The sequence below is a fragment of the Neomonachus schauinslandi genome, chromosome 2, assembly GCF_002201575.2.
Source record: "Neomonachus schauinslandi chromosome 2, ASM220157v2, whole genome shotgun sequence".
NCBI lineage: Eukaryota > Metazoa > Chordata > Mammalia > Carnivora > Phocidae > Neomonachus > Neomonachus schauinslandi.
The window spans coordinates 203,642,200-203,663,552 of record NC_058404.1 but is presented as its reverse complement, the minus strand read 5'-3'; the positions used below and the strand labels follow the sequence as shown (position 1 = coordinate 203,663,552).

The 21,353-nt window shown below is 52.3% G+C and overlaps 2 protein-coding genes, 1 long non-coding RNA gene and 1 pseudogene across 8 annotated transcripts in view; 2 read left to right on the top strand and 2 right to left on the bottom strand.

The window, feature by feature from the left end:
- LOC110569794 overlaps positions 1-1,309 on the top strand; it is a 19,799-nt gene extending 18,490 nt beyond the window's left edge. Inside the window, exons 2-3 of the long non-coding RNA XR_002479690.2 lie at positions 831-878; positions 1,208-1,309. This is a non-coding gene — a long non-coding RNA (uncharacterized LOC110569794). The remainder of the gene's footprint in view (positions 1-830; positions 879-1,207) is intronic.
- Positions 1-21,353, bottom strand: part of GAK (cyclin G associated kinase) — a 364,833-nt gene that overhangs the window by 200,883 nt on the left and 142,597 nt on the right. The gene's annotated exons all lie outside the window — the stretch shown is intronic.
- The window catches only part of PCGF3 (polycomb group ring finger 3), a 32,879-nt gene continuing 13,562 nt past the window's right edge, over positions 2,037-21,353 (top strand). Inside the window, exons 1-6 of the mRNA XM_021677657.1 lie at positions 2,037-2,043; positions 5,653-5,770; positions 6,931-7,027; positions 10,321-10,376; positions 19,189-19,299; positions 20,184-20,272. Coding sequence (XP_021533332.1) covers positions 5,662-5,770; positions 6,931-7,027; positions 10,321-10,376; positions 19,189-19,299; positions 20,184-20,272 — 462 coding nt within the window. The 5' untranslated portion in view covers positions 2,037-2,043; positions 5,653-5,661. The remainder of the gene's footprint in view (positions 2,044-5,652; positions 5,771-6,930; positions 7,028-10,320; positions 10,377-19,188; positions 19,300-20,183; positions 20,273-21,353) is intronic.
- LOC123324211 lies at positions 2,692-2,785 on the bottom strand (annotated as a pseudogene).

Sequence of the window (21,353 nt, the reverse complement as noted above, 5' to 3'; positions counted from 1 at the left end):
CTCGATCCCAGGACCCTGGGGCCATGACCTGAGCCGAAGGCAGACGCCTAATGACTGAGCCATCCAGCCACCCTTCTCTCTCTCTTTTTTTTTTTTTTTTTAAGATTTTACTTATTTGACAGAGCGAGCGTGAGCACAAGTAGGGGGAGTGGGAGAGGGAGAGGGAGAAGCAGACTCCCCGCTCAAGGAGCCCCATGCAGGACTCAGTCCCAGGACCCTGGGATCATGACCTGAGCCGAAGGCAGAGGCTTAACGACTGAGCCACCCAGATGCCCCTTATTTTATTTTTGTAAACATTTCATTTATTTATTTCACATAGAGAGACACAATGAGAGCGGGAACACAAGCAGGGGGAGTGGGAGAGGGAGAAGCAGGCTCTCCGCGGAGCAGGGAGCCCAGTGCGGGGCTCGATCCCAGGACCCCGGGATCATGACCTGAGCCGAAGGCAGACGCTCAACGACTGAGCCACCCAGGCGCCCTTAATTTAAAAAAAAATATTTTTTTATTTATTTTGAGAGAGCTAGCACACAAGTGAGAGAGCACAAGCAGGGGGAAGGGCAGAGGGAGAAGCAGGCTCCCCGCCGAGCAGGGAGCCCGATGCGATGTGGGACTGGATCCTGGGACCCTGGGATCATGACCTGAGCCGAAGGCAGACGCTCAATGACTGAGCCACCCAGGCGCCCCTTCACTAGTGTCAGTAATTCCTGTTTTCCTCTTGGTTGTTTTAAACAAGTACATGGGCAAAGCCAAGGCTGCTGGTGTGGCAGGGGACATGGGCTCCGTGTGGACCGCGTGTGTGGGTGATGCCCCTGTGTTGTGTGTCTCCACAGGCCTCACAATGTAGCAGAGTGTTCCCGGCTGCCATCTGCCATGTACAGGTAAATGCAGTTTGAACTTTGATTTTTCTCTTCTTTCAGTGCATGTGAATTGCCTAGATGTACCCTGGATTTTACTGAGTAGACTGTCGCCACAGAAGTCATTTCCTTGCAACTCCCTTAGAACGTAATGTCTGACAGCTCTAGGGGAGATTAGGGTACAGCCACTCCCACGTCTCCAGATTTCCTCTTAACTAACAGCTGTGGTTGACCGTGTTGTATTGTTTACTACGTGGGACTCACCTAAGAACTCTAGACAGCTTCATTACGGGACCGTGTGCATCCTCCATGAATGAGCTGACAGGAAATAACGGGAGCTGTTTCTGTGCTAGAAAATGGGCAGAGATCAAGGGACAGCAGGGAGGCGCAGACGTGAAGACCCGCAGGGCAGAGTGAAGCCGCAGGCGAGGACTGACAGCATCAGAGCCGCAGCCTGAGCGCCCGATGCACAGGCAGGAGGAGGGGACCGAAGACATCTAGAAGAGGTGAGGCAGTCTCGCCCGGCCTCCAGGCCGGCCCTTCAGCGGCCTGTGTTGTCGCGTGGGGAGGGATGGACAGCTGTGAAAAGCCCACCGTTCCCGCGCACTGCTGACCTCTCCTGACGTCCGTGGGGTCTGCCTCCCTGCCCCTGCGAGAGGCTCTGAGACGCACCGGGAGAGGCATCCGGGGCTCTGCTGGTAGGTGCAGCGTGCGGAGGGTACACTCTCCTCCCCTGGCTCATGCCCACTGCTGTCCAGTGTCCAGGGCTGCACAGGGGCCACCAGGCGTGGGAGGCCCAGGGGCGGGATGTCTGCATGATGGTGACAGTGGACATTTCCCCTCTTGAGTGCAGCTCCTCATAGGCCTGAGGACGGGAGGGCGGCTGGCCTTGGGGCCACTCTTGTCTCCTGATGTGGGGGGTCAGCAGGTAGAGGGTCCCTTTCCAGGCTGTCGGGGCCATCCCCTCAGCCGGGCGCTGCGCTCGGGCGGCCTGCCCCCTCCGTCTTCCCTTTTCTCTTGCGAACTGCCTCCCTTGGGGTCGCCTCCTTTGGGGTTTCCTGTGGGTGAGACTCGTGTGTGCTCTATTAACAGGGGTCTCGAGAGGGGTGCTGTGTCCTTCGTGGCATGATTCCAGGAGGCACAGCTGTCTGTCAGCCGCCTGGTGCCCACCTGGGTGTCCCCTCACTCAGTAAGTGACGTCTACACAGTGTTTCTACCGGGACGCCCCGCTCTCACTCTGTGCCCAAGAAGTGTTTGGTCGGGGGGTCTTGGAGACTTCTTGAATCTTCTCTCAGCAAAGCCTCCATTGGTGGTTCCTGAGGAAACTGCCACCTCGGTCCGTGGTGGCTGGTGACTCCTGCTTCCGCGGGATCAGCTCACCTTCACATCCCTTACTTACTTGTCTGTCTCAGTGTGGACGCGTGAACTTCTGTGTTACTCTGTTGATTGTAGTCTGATTCATTCTGTTCTCCTGATGATAGTCACTCCGTATCTTGAAGCCCCAGTTGTCGCCAGTGTGGCCGTGGAGCCCTTGGAGCTGGGGCCAGATGCTCTGCCCCAGTTCTGTTACATTCCTAGCCCAGCCTTACGGGAGCCGTGTTCCTGCACCCATGAGCCTCATGGCGGACAGTGGTGTGTCCACACTGGGACCTAGGCCGCCAAGGAGCCATTCCTCCCAGGCCCTCCCAACGGACAGAGCTGGGAGGTAGGTGTGGGAGTCCACACTCACATGCACACACACGTCTTCATCTATTTACCCACCTGCTCACTAAGCATGAGCTCACACTGACCCTGTCCCTCAAAGGGGCCAAAGGCCCGTCTGTGCCAGCGTGACCTGGGACTTTGTTTTGGCTTCACAAATTTGTGTGTCATCCTTGAGCTAATCTTCTCTGTATCATTCTAATTTTAGTATATGTGTGGCCAAAGCGAGCCCTGTTTTGTCTGTAGTTTGGCAGCTCAGTTACTTGGTGGTTGGGAAGATATTTTGTTGCTGAGCACATTACTGTGTGGTAGGAATATTTGCATGTCCTCATGTCCTTAGTGGCTGGCATATAAACAGCTGCTCAATAGAAGGTGGAGGACGTGAGAACAGTTCTCAGTTGGGGCCAGCGTGGGCCTCACGTGAGGTTTCCGTGTCGGCAGGCCCGTTTCCTGCTCTGCTTTGCTTGGGATGACTCCAGGGTTCCCCTTCTGTCCTTTTATGTCCTGCTGCACGAGGTGCTGCTGGGCTCCCCGAAGGCCAGCCACCTGGCTGGGCCTCCATGCACACACGTGCCAAGAACAGAATGCAAACCCACGTCGGCTCAGAGCCGGTCCATCTTCACCAGATGAGGCTGGTTGGCCCACAGGAACCCCTCTGAGAATGGTCCACCAAGCCCCATTTCATCTTTACTGGATTCCTAGTAACGTCAGCGAACCCCGACCCACAGACACACCTGGCTGCAAGGGAGGTGGGAAGGGCCCTGTCCAGTGGGGACCACGTGTCTGCTGTAGCCTGACGCTGAAGGGAGGAGAGATGTGGGTGAACAGCAGAAGGGTCTGCTTTTGTCTCGCATTCCACGCAAATCCTGGAGCGGGACTGCAGTGTAGACACACGCCATTCCGTGAGCGACGCTAGCCCAGATGGCCTTCACTCACTCTGATAGTTTGTTGATTCTGACAGTTCACCTCCAGACTGCTGCTCCCTCCAGGCCTTCTGCCCCCTCACCAGCCACAAAGCCCCGGCCAGGCCCCCCCCGGGCTGCACTGCGCCCTGGCAGGGATAGCCAGCACTGCCCTCGGACCTCACGCGGATGCACGTGGGTCGCAAGTCCTCCAGGTGGTTTGCTTTCTTTCCCCTTTCTCTGAAACAGCATTAAGCAGCGACTGCCCTTGCCCAGTGGCCTGGGAACCATATGCCCTGTGCGGCCAGCCGCCCTCAGTGACGCCCTCGACTCTGACAGGCCTGTTTCTGGTCTTTGTGCAGAATTCTGTTAGGAATGCTTACTCTGGGGACATTCAGTCTGTGGGCATTCATTGGAGCAGCATTTCGGGTTGGTTTCCTACTACTGCTGTAATGAATGTGTCACCTGACAGTGCCGAAGTCAGAAGTCAAGGTGCCCCCAGGGCTGGCTCCTTCTGGCTCCAGGGGAGAATCATTCTTTGTCTTTTCCAGCTTCTGGGGCACCTGCACCCTTGGCCCGTGGCCCACCCTCAAGCCAGCAGCGTCATGTCTCCAGGTCTCTCTGACTCTGACCCTCCCAACTCCCCTTTTAAGGGCCCTGGGATGACATGGGGCCTACGGGGTCATCTGGGACCGTCTCCCATGTGAGGCGACGTACAGGTTTTGGGGTAGGATGTGGACATCCCCAAGAGCTGCTGTAACTCCTGGCACAGCTCAGGAGATGCAGTAACAAAGCCAACCTTCATAGAGCCTGTGGTCTAGGGAGAGACTGGTACAGTGGGGGCTGAGCAGGAAGGGGCGCACCCCCCGCCCCCGAGACAGAGACAACATGTCAGCACTTCAGCGCACCAATGTTTGGACTTTGATGATGCCGTGGTGTGTGCAACGCTGATGTCCTGTGGGATAGTGAGGGGGATCGGCAGGTGGCCTTGGGAACCCCCAGTTCTGGGACTGGGCTGTGCTGGGCCAAGAGGCTACTGAGGCCCAGGAAGGGTGAGGTCCTGGGGGGCTGGTTGGATTTCCCCTGGACAGGACAGAGAGAAGGGGAGGAGGGTCTGGCGCCCCTGCTGGCTAAATGAAATTGCTTTCTTAGCCAGTCTTCGGTGGCAGTTTTCTATGATTTGCCATTTTAAACAATTGCAGCAAACATCTTTTGAACTTGTCCCGTTATTAAGATAAATCTCTAGAAATGGAACAGCTCCTATTCTATTCGGGTACATCTGGCTGGCAGCCCCTTTGACTGTCCGCTTCCCTGGGACTTGTCAGGACCGAACGTCGACTGGAATGTCTGAGGAATGACATGTGGTGTGACCTGCGTGTGTGGATGTATCTGTGGGTTGAGCACCTTTGCATGTGCTTATCAGCTGTTCCCATGTGTCCACAGTGAGGCCTCATTGGGGGACTTTGCTTCTCGTTCAGGTTGGGCCAGTGTTGCCCTCACTAGCGTCCCTCAGGGTCATTTGTCCCCTAGCTTTACAGAGGAGCCAGAAGCTCTGGCAGTGACCCCACAGCCTCCTGCTCCCGCAGCCTCTCTTCCTGCAGCTACGCGGATCTCCTGACTCACCCACCCACCTCACCAGCTGGCTTCAGCTCAGTCCTGAGCAGGAGAGGTTCGGGGGGGGCCCGGAGGGGGCAGTGTCATGGGTGGTTAAGGAGAAGCGGTAGTGCATTTGCGGGGTGCCGCCCCTCGGGTGTCTGGCAGGACAGTCATGGTCCTCTGTGAGAAGACCTACAGCACTCCATTCTACAGATGGAAGTCGGGCCCCAGAGTCTTTGCAGCTTGGACCTGGCCCTGGTGGGTAGCTGAGCCCTTCTAGGGGGATGTGCTGTAGCTTGATTTATGTTGAGCCTGGACCTTTGATGGAACACATGGGAGTATTTCAGGGGTGCCTGGGTGTGCAGTCGGTCGGGCATCCAACTCCTGGTTTCGGCTCAGGTCGTGATCTCAGGGTCGTGAGATGGAGCCCTGCATCGGGCTCCTTGCTCAGCAGGGAGTCTGCCAAAGATTTTCGCTCTCCCTCTGCCCCTCCCCCTGTTCATGCTCTCTCTCTCCCTCTCTCTCTAAAAATAAAAAAAAAAACAAAAAACACATGGGAGTATTTCAGATATTACTTAATAAGTGGTTTTTTCTTGCAGAAGCCAAAGATGTTGACCAGAAAGATTAAACTCTGGGACATAAACGCCCACATCACCTGCCGCCTATGCAGCGGATATCTCATCGACGCGACCACGGTGACCGAGTGTCTGCACACGTGTATGTGGGGAATATTCTAGAACATGGTGTTTGACAGCCGTGGGAGAAATGTGACTGAGTGTCTGCATATGTGCATGGCGGAATGTCCTAGAACGAGGCCTATGACAGCTTCGAGCCTTGTGGTTTCTTGATCCTTGGGCTTTCTTTTTTCTTTTATTTATTTCTTTTTTTTTTCTCACCAAAAGCTTTTAGCTCAAGCACAAAGCAAGACACAGAAGCAGGACTAAAGAAAATCTTAAATCAGAGAAATTATTTCAAATTAAAAATATTATGGGTAATTTGAGTAGCGATATCATTTAAGAAAGCTAAATACAGGAAAATTTAGTTATTTCTGTGTAACCGCAAAACCAGTATAACTGCGTTATGACAAAATACTCATTTCTAGTGGACAGAAATGCTTATTTTTAAAATTTCCAAATGAATTCCTTAAACTTTTTAAACAGGGAAATGTGGTTTGGCTCCTCAAGGCTAATGAGCCTGTGTTTTGATGTTTAGAAGACCCAGCTTGTGCTGAACTGGGGGTGATTTAAGCCCCGTCTTGAGTGAACAGTTAGCAGGTGCTATTCACCTGAAGCTAGCCGCTGGGACAGTGGCTGAGGATGCCAGGCAGGAGCCCTCTGTGGGGACAGGGTCTTTGCAATAAAACCAATGCCTGGAATGCAGATGACTTTTGATCCTGTGTTTTCTGCCTTAGAAAATAAAACATTTGCCAATTTTGATGGAACTTGTATTTTAAAGGTAATCATAGCTTTAAATTGTTATTCTCATTGAATTTTCTCGAATTCTGTTATACACAGAGAGTCTTGTGATTTTTTTAGACAAAGATGAAAATTGTAACTGTTAGCCCCTGTGGTGAGAACATTCGGACGAGACCCTGAAGTGCATTCTAGTGATGTCTCAGCTCTTGGCCTCTGGGCACCTCGTCCTCGCTTGGGTTCCTCGTCCCTCTTATCCTTACACCCCAGACCTGCTGAGTGAGGCGCCTGATTGAGCACTTGAGACGTCTCCGTTGTTGGTGAGACCTGAGAGGCAGGTGTCCCATCGAAGCAGCCACATGCGAGGTGGTCTGCACTGTGGCTGGAGTGCGTGCCGAGCCCGAGGACGTGTCGGGGTCTGCATTCTGGTTTCACTTTCTGACATGCATGTGCTTTTGCAAACAGTCTGTCGGAGTTGCCTGGTCAAGTATTTGGAAGAGAATAACACCTGCCCCACGTGTAGGATTGTGATCCACCAGAGTCACCCGCTACAGTACATTGGGTAAGTGCCTCCAGGCTCCCCGGTCACAGCTTCCGGCATCGTTCCATGTCAGGGAGCCGCCCTGCTCTGCGCACCTGGCCTCCCTGCCGGCCAAGTCAGACCGGTGAGCACTGGGGCCGTTCCCACAAGTTTTCAGGAGTATTTGCTCAAATTGAATAATTTGAGGAACCTCAGGACCAGTGTGGATTTCACTGGTTTTACACTAAACGGGCTGACGTTTACTCTGAAGCGGGTGGCAGCCCTGGGTCCACCTTTCTGTTGTGGAACGAGTGGTCCTAGGCCCCTTGCGTGTGGCCTGCATCCTGTTCCTTGCAGCTGGTGGCCCTGCTGGCGTCAGGGGGTCGGCTTGTGGCTTTTTTGCAGAGTTTTAAATGGCTTCCAGATTTGGGGGGCTGTTCTAAAGGAAGCGAAGCACTCCCCACACCACGTGGGAGCAGCAGAGGTAGGTCTGAAAATCTGTTCTGAACCACTCCTAAGGGTGTGAAGTATCTAGTGGGCACAGAAGAGTTTAAAAACATGTCCGCGCAGCGAGAAACCACTCCCAGATCAGGAGGTAGATACCGCCAGGCCCAGAAGCCCCTGCCCAACAGCCCACCGTCCCCGGACAACAGAGCTTAGTCCCCTTTGTCCAGCTCACTACAAGTGGGACCAACAGTGTGTTTGTGTGCCTTGCCCTTGACCCGGCCTGTTAGTGTGGGGTTCTGTGGCCGGGGGACATTGGGGTGTCCGTGGCGGGCACTCAGTGCTGCTCTGGGGCATTGCCGTGCAGGTGTCTCTCTGCCGTCCCTCAGAGCAGAGTGTTGGGGTTTAGAGCTCTTGTGCCTTGCCGTGCTCTCCTGGGCTGTTGTGCAGTGCACGACCTTACCAGTGTGTCCTGTGGGTGCCCGTGGACTGCATTCTTGCCACGTGGTGGCTCTGTAGGGTATCTTGTGCTCTTGCCCTGGTTATCAGTGAGCCCCGGCCTCTTCCCAAATGTCACCTGGCCATTTGGACTTCTGGGAGGTGTCTGTTCACATCTCATGTCATTTTCTATTGGGTTCTTTGTTTTGTTCTGATTTTAAGAAACACTTCATATATATTCTGGGCGCTAATTGTTGGCAGTGTGTATTCACGTATTTCCTGTCTTGGGGGTGTAGTTTTGTAGAGCAGGGGGGCTTTCCTGATGTGAACTATAAAAGGCAGGAGGTAGTGGGGCTTCATGCCGGTGGGAAGCTGTGGAGACTCTGGCCCTCCCTCTCAGAGTGCCACGGCCCCTCTCCTGCGCTCTGCATTAGGCAGGGCTTTCTGGAGAGCTGAAACTCTTTAGCAGTCTGGGACCCTGGTGTTCCAAACATAGCCTAACCTGCTAACACACAGAGGGGGCCAGTAGAGCGGAGCTAGCCAGGTGCGTTGGCCAGGCCCTGCCTCTTCTCTGTGCAGTGACCATGTGGTGACCAGGGAGGGAGGCCAGGGAGGTCAAGGTGCAGAGCTAGGGGAAGATGCTCAGCCCTGAGGCCTGCTGTGGGCTCTGGGCTCCAGGGTGGCTCTTTCCTGCTAATCCTGTCCCTTACTCCTTGCCCTCTGTGCTCTGCCTGGAACTACAGTGTTTTACCCGTCTTGATGCCGGCTCTACAGTTGGCTCAGAGCCTTGTTCCTGACACAGCTTCGCCCTCCACACTTGGCCCAGCCTTCTGCTCTGATTCTGCTACACCCTGATCGCGCGGTTGCCCCAAAGGAAGGGCCTTCAGCTCTGGGCTGGGGCAGGGTGGGGAGAGGGCACTTAGGATGGGGCAGCAGGGCCTGGTGGCCCCATGCAGGGCCCCAGGCAGTGGCTCGGGCCTTAGGAGGTAGGATGATGCCGAGAGGTGCTGGCTGCAGGCAGGTGCTGAGCCTGAGCTCCTAAGGTCCGGTAGATCTTTGAGGCAGCTCTGTCCTTCCAGGCTTCATCTTCAAGACAAGGACTTTAGCCATGTGGGCCAGGTCAAGAGAAGAGCTAAGAGAGGGTGTGTAGCCTACAGCATGGAGTGTAAGCATGAATACTGCAAAGAAGTGGCCTCTGTACCAAGGGGCTGCCACACCAAGAGCCTGGATGTGCCGACACCAGGAAAAATGCCCTGTGCTGTTCTGTCCTGCCTCCTGGAACCCTCCCCAGGGAGGGTCCCCTGAGCCCTCCACTCTGCCCTGTGGATCCTTGGCCAGGCAGGCAGGGCTTAGCATGTTCATGCAGAGGACCCAGGGTCGAGCTCTGCAGCAAGATTCGGTCCGGCCTGCTTTCCTTGTGGATCAGGTGAGCTTTCCACGAAGCCGGTGGGGGTAGAGTCGGAGATGGGAGTCGCACGTGCTGCAGGCCACCTGGGATTCGTGATGCTTATCCATGTGCGTGTGTCCGTCACCCATACACACACGTAATGTGAGCGTGGGGACGTGAGATGTATTTCTTGGTGTGGATCGTGGTCAGAAGGGTTGAGAAACCCTGCTTCTGGCTGCCACACCACAGGCTGAGTCGTCAGCCCAGTGTCTGGTAGAACTTCAGAGTTCTTGGAAATGGTGAGCGGTGGTCTCTGCAGGACCTGGTCCCCCACCGTTTGTGGCAGAACGGTGAGCCTGGTGAGTGGCTGCTGTGTGCCCAGTCCTGGCCTAGCTCTCTCGGCTAACTGTCGGTGGGTTTTGTGGAGCATAATTGTTTGTCAGTTAGTTACAAGTTACCTATCTGGGTTTCTTAAGGTTTTCATTTTAATGGATGATGTTTGAAAATTAACACTGATTTGAAAACAGTTACTTAAATGTATTAATAATTTATGTTTAAAAATAGCAAACTGGAATAAGAATTATATTTCAGATACTGTGCTTATGTAACATTCCCAGAAAACCTTCGTAGGTGGATCATAAAGACCACCAGAGGGCCTGATCTTAGGGCCTTTCCTCTACATTTTTCAGAACGTTGAAGAAAAGCTTCCTGTCTGGTGGAGACTGGGGAAGCACCCGTGGAAGAGGAGGGGGAGGCGGTGTGCGGTTGGACAGGCCACTCCAGGCCACGGCTCTGGTTGGCACTGCGTTCAGCAGGCAGGGGGCACTCATCACCTAGAGGATCTTTGTGCCAGCACTACTTGAAATGTTCTTAAGCTTCCAGAACCTGAATTAAATGGTGCATTAATTCAGGTCATATATAACGTTTGCTAGCACATTTCTTTAAGTGCAAACTAGAAGCAGAATTCAACCAAGATTTCAAATTTGTGATTGTGGAGTTTGCTCTTGTTATTGGAAAATGTGCCCGGGTTTTTGGCTAACCTTATCTGTTGTATTCTCTTTGCCAGTCATGACAGAACCATGCAGGACATTGTTTACAAACTGGTTCCAGGCCTTCAGGAAGGTGAGTGTCAGAATGTCTCTCTTGGACCGCAGAGTCTGCAGCACGGCGTCTGGGGGGGCTTTCCTCGTGGGGTCCTGGCCCTGGAGGGAGGCCCCCTCTGTGGCAACAGCACCACCTGTCTTGTCGCTGTGCTGAACTCACGAGTACCGTGGGGCCGGCTTCGTCCACTGTCTCTGCCTCGCCGCTCCTGCGTGCGGGAGGAACGTGCTGAGCATGCAGCCTCGTGGGGGCGGCGTCCCTGATCATACCTCCGCAAACGCGCAACCAGTAGCCAGGGTGTCGATAAAGTTTAACCGTATTTAAAGTCAAATGTCATTGAGAATTAAAAAGAAATACTGTGTAGTATAAATATCCTGAAAGTGGAAATGGCCGTTCTTTTTAAAACTTTTCTCCAGTTCTGAACACAGAGACCATTGCTGTCCCTCTTTATGGGGGTGGTGATAGGGGCGGTGGGGAGGGACATTGGTCTCGGGGTCTGGGGGTGGGATGACATGGCAGTGCCTGCTGACAAAACTTAGGTGCACTTTCTTTCAAAGATAAAATATGTTAGGAATTTCTTTGGGCTGTGTTTTCTCATTGCAATGTTTCAGAAGATGGTTATAATTTAAAATACAGCTTACTATGTTAGATCAGAAGATATTCATTTGGCTTTTCACGTAATTTAATAATGTTGTTCATCTTTTCTTCACCATTCACAAGTTCATTTATATAAGAAGAATTTAAGTTTCCTGAGTAAAATGTAGATGGAGACAACCATCTTTTTTTTTTTTTTTAAAGATTTTATTTATTTATTTGAGAGAGAGAGAATGAGAGAGAGCACATGAGAGGGGGGAGGGTCAGAGGGAGAAGCAGACTCCCTGCCGAGCAGGGAGCCCGATGCGGGACTCGATTCTGGGACTCCAGGATCATGACCTGAGCCGAAGGCAGTCACCCAACCAACTGAGCCACCCAGGTGCCCAGCAACCGTCTTTTGATAGCCAAAAGTTTTTTAGTCCTAAGGCAAAGAATACATCCAAATAAAATGCCAGTACCTTTAAAAATTATTATAGAGTATTTTAAACACAAAAGCAGGCAGAACCACGTACAGAATCCCATGTGTTTATTACCCAGAGTCCACAGTTTTCCAGCTCACAGTGAATCCTGTTTCATCCACTGCCCCCGCCCATCTTCCTGTCCCAGAAGATAAGGTTCTTCTTAACACACGTAACCACAGCACCTTTATAAATCTAAGAAAATAACAGTAATCCCTTGGTATCAAATACCCGGTCAGTGCCAACATTTCTAACTGCCTCGAGAACACCACGTTTTTCGAGTTTCAGTTTATTTCAATCCGGATCCAGGTCGGGTCAGCCCCAGGGCTGACTGCTTGGCCCCCTCCTGGCCTCTCCTGTCTCCAAGTCTGGACTTGCTCAGGGCACCCCGGTCCTGTGAACTGGTGGCGTCTGCAGGCCTGAGTGGATTCTGGCTCATGTTCCTGGGAAGCCCACCTCTGGTGGTTATTGCATCTGAACAGGTGCAGTCAGCCTGTCCGTCGGTTGCCCCCGCCGCCCTGCACTAGCAGAGCGTCCGTCTGTGATTCATTAGAAGCAGTAAAATCTGGCTCTCCCAGGGCCCGGCCCGGCCCGTGTCCTGGGTAGAGCATGTCCGCAGAGCCGTGCATCGCTGCTGGGTTCCTGAGGCCCACGGAGCAGAACTCCTGTGCACGGCGTGCCGAGTTGGCTTTCTGGCCCCTCCAGCCACGTCAGGTGGATGGACACGCGTGCGTGTGTTCACAGCGCGTAGGGGCCCTTGTCCTTTCTGAAGCCCAAGTGCTCCCATTGGTGGTCCCCGACACCACCCTGGGAGTCTGGAATGGCCCTGCTTTCCGGGCAGGTGGGTTCTGGGCTCCTCTTGTTGACTTCCTGCCCCCTCCCCACGGAGTCCGGGTGCCGTCCGTGGGTGGGATGCCCTGTGACATGGTTATAATGGAAGGACATGGTGCGAGGACGATGATCCTGCTGATCAGGCAGGTTGCTCTGTGGGGGGTGTGCCCCCATTTCCCCTTCGGGCCAGGGTCTCTTCTCACAGACCAGACGTTCAACTTCTCCTTTTCTCAGACTCTTGGCCACGTGTGGCTCATCACAAGAACATCACAGCTTGGAAACCCTTCACAGCACAACAGCTTTGGCACAGGCTGTCTGCAGTTCATCGTTGTGCTGGTTGCGCCCACGGTTGCAAACCTGATTTCTCAGGTGGAGGCCCCGTTCTGGCAAGCCGGCTTCACCTGGTGTGGGGCAGCACCTGCTGCCGTCCGCTCCCGCCACTGTCCGCATGCCAGCCGCTTCTCTCTTCCCTGTAGACGAGGCCTTCCTGGTGGAGGCTTCGTTTTTCAGTTGTCTGTTGTTTCCTTTTTAAATAATTTTTTAAAAATCTGCCTTTGTAGAGGCCACATTTTATAAAATTTATCGAATGGCCCGCAGCTTGGTTCTCCCGCCAGCGTGGCGCAGAGGAGCTCCCCAGCACGTCGGGCTCTGCCCGTCTTGACGGGGTGCGTGGGTCGTCTGCTCCTGGACTCCTTCCTGACGGATACTTAGGACGTTCCCATCTTTGGCTTTAGCCGAAGGGGAGGGGGTGCGCTGAACACGCTTTTGCATACTTTTGTGGGTGTGGGTGAATATATTTGGCTTTATTCTGGAAGTAGAATCTCTAGGCCAAGGGGTCTGCATTTTTATTTCTTTCTCTTGCCTCTCCGCACTGGCTGGAGTGGGAGTTGGCAAACTGCAGGCCAGATCTGGCTTGCTGCCTGTCTATAGGGCTCATGAGCCAAGAATGTTCTTTAATACTTTTAAATGGTTAGGAAAGAGTCAAAAGAATAACATTTGTGATGTGAAAGTTACATTAATTGAAATTCCATCATCCGTAAGTAGTGTTGCTGGAATACAGCGTGCTTACTCTTTCCCGTCTCGTTTGTCTTCACGTCACAACACCGGGCAGGAAAGGCGGCAGACTGGGTGGGGCGCTCTCGCCGCCGCCCCACGCAGATCTCAGAAACGCAGTTGCAGCTCAACAGCTGTTTGAGAGCTGTGTGTGCCCTGGTGAGACTCTGTTGTCAGTGCATACCCGTCATGTCAAAACAAGTAAGAAGGAAAGTATGGACTCCAGATGTTGCCCTTCGAAGCCACAGTGAAGTGTAGATGGTTTTGTTTCGGAGCTGTCCTCGTGAGTGCTCTCATCACCAGACTGAACGCACAGGACTCCCAATGCACAGGAAAGCAACTTTTGGGAAGAACTGAAAGTCTAAAATGGAATATCTCATCACAGCAGGATTTCTTCACAGAAATAAAAGATTAAGATTAGGCTGCAGTCAAAGTGAGTTTCTGATTGGCTCATGTGTTAGCAAACAAGGAAAGCTGTCTACTGATGGTAAGTTAATTAAATCTTGCTTGACCGCAGCAGCGGAGGTAATGCACCCAGAGAACGAGCTTCTCTCAGGGAGGGAGCTTCTGCAAGCAACATCAGGAGTCACTGAGAAAGCGAGGCAGGCGGTTTTGAGTGGTTTTCCTTGGCTTTGGTGTCTCCAGTCTGCTCAGCTGTTCGTTTGGTGAGCTTGGAGTGACTAAAGAAGAAATCTCTCCGAGCAGCGCGGAACAACTGCAGGCGGGAATATCTTCAAGGGGTTGAGAAACTTCTAATTCAGTACAACTGAAGTGGAATCTGCCAAGACGTGTTACAACCAGTGGTGGTAGGAATGCGTGTGGATCAGGAGGATGCTCAGTTGAACGAACGAACCATGCCTGTGAAAATGGAAGATGTCTGGAGGACGTCATGTTCATCAGCAGGCACGCTGTCGAGGTGAATCTTCCCTGTGTCACTGAGCCAGTGGGGTCCGCAGTAGGCTCCGTCCGCTCTTTCATATGTTGCCGGCCCGGGCGTCGGAGTTCCTGTCCGAGGTGGGGCTGAGCATCCTGACTTCCCCTCCCACACAGCCCTTAACGGCTCAGTAGTGATGAAGTGTGTGTGTGTGCAGTTTGGAGCTAAGGGCAGAGGAAATTTTCAGAATGGAAAGAAGCACCTTGAACATTGAATGACTTCAGAAGTTACCTTTTGCCAAAGACTTGATAGTGTTTGGTAATGAAGTCAGCACGACTTCGATGCAGACTCCACAACGGAGACTCCTGCTGGGGTCACGCGGCCCTACAGATGTCATGCCCTCAGAAGTGAAAGGAGGAGGGAGATCACCAGGTCCATGCAGATTGCAGCAGGCTTGTTTTCTGGGCTCCAGCTGCGGGCCCAGGACCTCGAGTGCAGTGCACATTTCAGAGTCCACTGACCGCGCTGCTGTGGGGCTTCAGTCCACCCTTCAGTGGGGAACCACTAGCCCGCAGTGTGATGGCGTCACAGGGGCCAGCAGCAGGAGGAGAGGCTCACAGAGTTCCTTGAGCACCTCCTCGCTGACGCATGAGCCACATAAAGTCCTGCGCTTGTGGCCTGATGTCAGTGTTTCTGTGTAGAAAGACATGTTCAGAAGTGAAAATGTGTAGAGTCTCGGTAGAGATGAACATGTGTGGCCAGTTTTGATGGTAAGGAGCACTAACTTTTCACCCCAGTTAAATATCGTTCCCCCCAAGAGTCCATTTTTCTTGTTAGTGGCCTATAGTGCAAAAAATTGTACTCAATTATAATTACCGTATTTTGAAATTTCGTAACTTCTGGTTTCCGGTTCCTCATGTAAGGAGCTTGGAAGTTGCCACTCTGTCCTAACAAAAAGCTGAACAGACAGAAATCAGCCATTTTTCTCAGATTGTAAGAGGGGTGGACATAGGGCAAACCGCTGCCCCAAGATTGGAGAGACTGGTATGGGGGCCCCAGCTCCCAGGGCAGAGACTCCGGAGCGGAAACCTCCCTGGGAACTGGCACAGGGCCGAAAACCTCTACTGTGCTTGAGGAATTGCTGGAGGCTCCATGTGGACAATTCAGAGAGAAAAACCTGCAGGGAGATCCAGCATCGTGAGCTTCACGCCCAGGAGCTCGGCCACGGTCTCTCAGTGCTTCCCGCTGGGGAAGCAACTTCAGGAGCCATTCTGAAATACCTCCAACGAGGCCTGCCCCCCGGGGAAACTAGCTGAGCAAGGGGAGCCGGTCAGCTCCAGCCACCCCTTCCCACCGAGCACTGATGAAGTTCAGTGTGGAGGCCTCAGCTCCCTGAGCCTGAGACCTATTCAGAGGAGCACAGAGCCCGTCCCCTTCCCCACCCCTCACCACATCACTAAAGGCCTGGTTACAGTAATTCCTCGTCCCTGGCACATCACAGCTGGCTCACGAGAAAAAAAACTACAAGGCTCGCTAAGAGACAGAACAAGCATCAGAACCAGACATGGCAGGGATGTTGGAATCGTCAGACTGGAATTTAAAACAGTAAATATGCTAAGCGCTCTAATGGATAATGTGGACCAGAACAGGTGGGTAGTGTAAGCAGAAGGATGGAAACCCTAAGAAAGAAGCAGAAAGAAATGTTGGAGATAAAACCACAGTAGCAGAAATGAAGAAAGCCTCAGGTAGGTTGATTAGTAACAGGACTTGTGTGGGAAAGAACCTTGAGGTTGGGGATCTATCAACAGAAACTCCCAAGTTTGAAAATAAAAGAGGGTATGCACTAAAAGTCAGAGTCTCCAAGGATGTGGGAGAGACGTCATGTTCATCAGCAGGCAAGGGTGTACGGTACACGTAACGGAAACACGGGACGCAGAGGAGAGAGACAAAGAACAGCAGAAATACGTGAGCCGATAATGACTGAAAATTTCCCCAAACTAATGTCAGACACCAGACCCCGGACCCAGGACCCTCAGAGAACACCAGGCAGGATCAGCGCCAGGAACACAACACCTATGCATATCATTTTCAAGCTACAGAGTAATCAAAACTAAATGAGCCAGAGGGAGAAAACACCTTATTACAGAGGAGCAAAGGTAAGAATTCACCTGGCTTGTCCTCCAAAACCACGCCAGCAAAGAGACCGGAGAGTGCAGTGTTTAGTGTTGAGAGAAGAAACCACCAGCCCGGAGTTGTGTGTCCCGCAGGAGGGGAGGGGAAGTAGAGACCTTCTCGGCGAGACAGAGGTCGAGGGAACTTGTCAGTAGACCTGTTTTGCAAGACCATACAAGAAGTTCTTCAGAGAGAAGGAGGTGCTATAGGTCGGAAACTTGGACCCACATGAAGGAATGAAGAGCATCAGAGAAGGAATAGTGAAGGTAAAGTGAAAACTTTTGTTTTTCTTCATCTGACAGATGACAGTTTATTCAAAATAATAAGAGCAAGAATGCACTCTGTTATATTTCCGTAAAACACTTGCCTTCTCCCCTGTCCCAAACCTACCTACGTCATATCTCAGTTTTGCTGCTTAGCTCACACGGCCCCAGTGTCTGCTCTGTTTGCTGATGGGGTGCTTGCCAGCCCTGAGGCTGGCGCTCTGAATGGGATGTTGGGTCTAAGTGGTGCGCATGGACGTTCTTGTCTCATGCCTGATCCCGGAGGCGGGGCGGGGGGGGGGGAGCAGTCTTTCACCCCCCCGTGTGACATTGGCCGTGGGACCCCGTACGTGCCTGCGTCCTTGAGGAGGAGCTGAGAGCGCCAGGGAAGGACACTGGCTCATGCCCAGTGTAGCATTGTGTTTCTCACTCCCCTGGACTCTCCCAGCATCCTAGTTACACCAGGATTATAACTTGTAATTTTTACAAAAAATGAGATCATGCTACACAATCTGCCTTTTTCACGACGACATATTGTGGTGCTTGCTCCACATCAAAAATATGACCTTGGGGCACCTGGGGGCCTATTCGGTTGCGCGTTGGACTCTTGATTTCGGCTCAGGTCGTGATCTCGGGGTTGTGGGATTGAGCCCTGCGTCAGGCTCCACGCTCAGTGGGGAGTCTGCTTCAGATTCTTCCCCTTTCCCTCTCTCTCTGCCCCTCCCCACACTCACGCGTGCACTCTCTCTCTCTGAAATAAATCTTTAAAAAATATGTGACCTGTATCTTTTTTTTTTTTTTAAGTAGCCTCCACACCCAGCATGGAGCCCAGTGTGGGGTTTGAACTCACAAGACCTGAGCTGAGATCAAGAGTCGGACACTTAACCGACTGAGCCACCCAGGCGCCCCTGATCTGTATCATGTTTAATGGCTGCACGGTATCCCAGGGTAGCAAGTAAATTAGAGTCGTCTCACATGTTGACTCTGTCAGTAGTGGGTAGTATCTTGCTTGCAGTGTTGAGAAGGGTTCTGAGGCTCTCTTGGCCTCGCCCTCTGGCTGGCCCAACCCCGTATCTAAGCTTTTTCTAGCCCTCCAGTATTGTGAAGAAGGCTCCGGCGACTGTGTGCAGCCCTCTCTCCTTATGCACTAGTGTGGTTATTGCTTTAGGGTAGATCACCAGCAGAATTTGGGGGCCAGCGGTGAAGTGTTTAAATAGTTTTAAATAGCAAATTACCTTGCTGAAAATTTACCCCAAGTAACATCTGTAGGCTGGTATCTTCCTGACATGGAGTATTGTTATTTTCAATCTTCTTTTCCTTCTGATAGGTGAAAATTTTTTATTGAGAATTAAAACAAGGTATTTGAAGCTGCCTCATTTCCACGTTAGGTGAGCATTCTCTCGCACTGACCGGCGGGACCGCAATGTCGTCCTTGGAGAACCTGGTGGGAATGGTCTCGCACCATCAAGCAGTACATTTCACACCTTTATTCTGAGCTAGCTTTTGTATGATTATTGGATTTCTTTCCAAGCTGATCCCAAATTTCCCAGACCAGTCTTCTGGTTTGGCACTGGCCGTATCTGGTCCCAGCACCCCATCCGTCTGTAGGCCAGCAGTGCTGTCCCTTCCGTTCTGAGGGGCGGCCACTTTCTGCCTGAGCCTGTTGCCCCTGCATCTGCGCGCTCCTGCGGGATTGCGCATGCGAAGCGTCACTGTAGGTCCAGGATGTGACCAAGACGTATTCCCGGCCCTGGAGCTCGGGTGCACGGGGGAAGACAAACGTGCAGGGAAAGAGTGCAACAAAGTGTTACGGGGTCAGGTACGCATGAGTATTTTTCATAGTGTGATTTGTAGGTTTTTAGCTTGAGCACCTTGGGTTGAAATTTTCTTTGCTACCTGCCGCGTGGTCCTGAGCAACGACTAGTACCTTCGTTGTCCGGTGTACGCTTCGGAGTAGCGGTCAGTAGCTGCCTGGTCAGAATCGGTGTTTCAGCCTGCTGCTCCTGCCGTCTCACGGCCCGGCCCCCACTCTGCGGGCAGCCAGCAGTGACTGGCCTGCCGACTGCGGGGAGCAAGCTGACTGACTCGCTTCTGAGGAGGAGACCAGAGGGCAGTGTGGTGGCCTGGCCTCTCTTCCGGAGGGAGCCTTCCTGGGGCAGAGGGGCTGCGCCGCTGCCTCCCCAGGATTCAGCGAGCTGCGATGGCTTGCCCCAGACACCAGGGGGCACTCTTCACCCGCCGCCGGGCTCCCCTGGGTGGCCGTCGGGAGCTGTGAAAGGGCACGGTGCATCAGCCGCACTCTGGTTTCTAAGCTGTGACCATGCGCGGGCGGTGCCAGAAAGCCTGAGTCCGTCACTGAGCAGCCTGTGGTCAGTGGGTCACGTTTACTGTGCCCCGTGCTGAGAATGGCGGTCTTGGGCGGGGGGGCGGCCTGCGGCTGCGGTCAGGGGTCTGTGCGTCCAGATCATCTCGGTAGTGGCAGCCGTCGAAACCCCCGATCCAGATCGGTTGACCCGACGTTTGTGAACAGCATTTTCGTGTGATTCACTGCCTTCTTAAGATTAAGAGTGTATATTCATTTTTAATAGCGGAAATGAGAAAACAGAGGGAATTCTACCACAAGTTAGGCATGGAAGTGCCTGGAGATATCAAGGGGGAGACCTGTTCTGCAAAACAGCACCTAGACCCCCATCGGAACGGTGAGTGGGCTTTGTGGTGAGCCCCTTTCTCAGGACACCCTGTGCCCCCTGCACAGTTTGTAGTACAGTCTGGGAACGGACGTTCTCCATCGCTTCTGGGGCAGAGCTGAGAAATGGGCCAGAGACAGAGGGGGCCCCGAAAGTACCTGGAGGTGGGGTGCGGTGCGGGTGGGCCTCCTGAGACTTCCCTTTAGTTTTGTCTGCCCTGCTTCAGTGTAAAATTAGTTTGTACATATTACAACAAATTACTCAAATATTTCATGCCACGGTGTTTTTCTAGTAACCACAGGGGTTCCTGAGAGGTTTCTAGACCGCCCTGTGTATTTCTAACAATGTTAGAGGAAAGGAGAGGTCCTGTCTGGCCCCTAGGAAAGGCAGGATCTGTGTGCTGCACCCCTGCAGAGGGAGAGGGAGGTGTTTGGGGGCTGTTTGGGAAGCCAGGGATCTTGTCTGTTGAAACACTTACTTACAACGGGGTCTTCATTTTAAAGGTGGTGTTGGAGCAGTAAAGACTGTAGGAGCCCTGCAATGCCTAGTTGGTAGTTGCTATATTAAGCGTTGAATAGTACTGGGTGCGGGAGGGGGGTGGTTTCTCTGCCCCTTTCACCGTCCCCGTCAGCCTTTGCTGGCTGTGCCCTCCCACACACACTCGCAGACCCAGGTACAGCTGACGTCAGCTCCCTGGGACCCCCACACTTGAAGGAACAAGGTGTTTTAACGGGTGCTCTGTAGACCAGCTCTCCCCGTTTTCGTATCCTTTTGAAGGTGCAACTGTCTTATTTGAATGAATTTTTATAGCATTTTGAGTATGCTGTACAGTTAAAAAAAATAATGGTTTAACATTCTGGATTTCGTAATACAGTATCTTCTGTTTTTGCTCAAAGGTGAAACCAAAGCAGATGACAGTTCGAACAAAGAAGCAGCAGAAGAGAAGCAGGAAGAGGACAATGACTACCACAGAAGTGACGAGCAGGTAGATGATGCTTCCATACGTGCGCTGCAGTGGGCTTCAGAAAACTAACTCTCCCCTGGGGTGTTTCCTCCATTTAAAAAGAAAAGGCCGAGTAGCCAAGAAAGTAGACACGTTAAAATGTCAACACTTCTCTGTGGTTTTTCCTTCTTTACAATTTCTTTTCAATTGCCGAAGTAATATATGCTCACTATAAAACATTTTAAATATAAAAAAATTAAAGTCTGCCCTCTCCACACCACTCCCCAGGTGGGATAATTCAGTGCCAGGCATGATTCTGTGCACGTGCACTTATTACATCAAAGAAGGTACAGTCCAGTCATGTATTAAAGGACAAGAAACAATGCAACATTGAGGAATCTGTGTATGTACGCCACTTAAAAGAGGAGAAGGAAACAATCACAGAGATGCTGTAAAAGCGTTTGATCCAATCCCATACCCGTGTCTACCGAGATTTTTCATAGAGTATCCTAACTTGAAAGCTCTCACAGTCATCATACCAAAATTAGAATCATCATCTCATTAATAAGAGAGACAAGAAAAGGGCGCCTGGGTGGCTCAGATGGTTAAGCGACTGCCTTCGGCTCAGGTCATGATCCTGGAGTCCCGGGATCGAGTCCCGCATCGGGCTCCCTGCTTGGCGGGGAGTCTGCTTCTCCCTCTGACCCTCCTCCCTCTCATGCTCTCTGTCTCTCATTCTCTCTCTCGCAAATAAATAAATAAAATCTTTAAAAAATAAATAAATAAATAAATAAATAAAAGAGAGACAAGAAAGTGCACATTATCAGCTGTTACTCAGCGTGGTTCTGAAGAGTCCGGGCACACACTGAGGACACAGACCTAGAAGAGATATGTGTGTGTGTGTGTGTGTGACAGAGCAGAACGTTGTCCCTCTCGTGTCACACCGTTGTCTGACGTAACCTAAGACCGTCAACGGGGACACTGGTAGAACGTGTCACTCGTTAGGGAATAAGGTTAGTAATCCCAGGCGTGGGGGGGCCTTATTCACATGACTAATAAAAACTTAGAAATAGGGACGCCTGGGTGGCTCAGTCGGTTAAGCGTCTGCCTTCGGCTCAGGTCA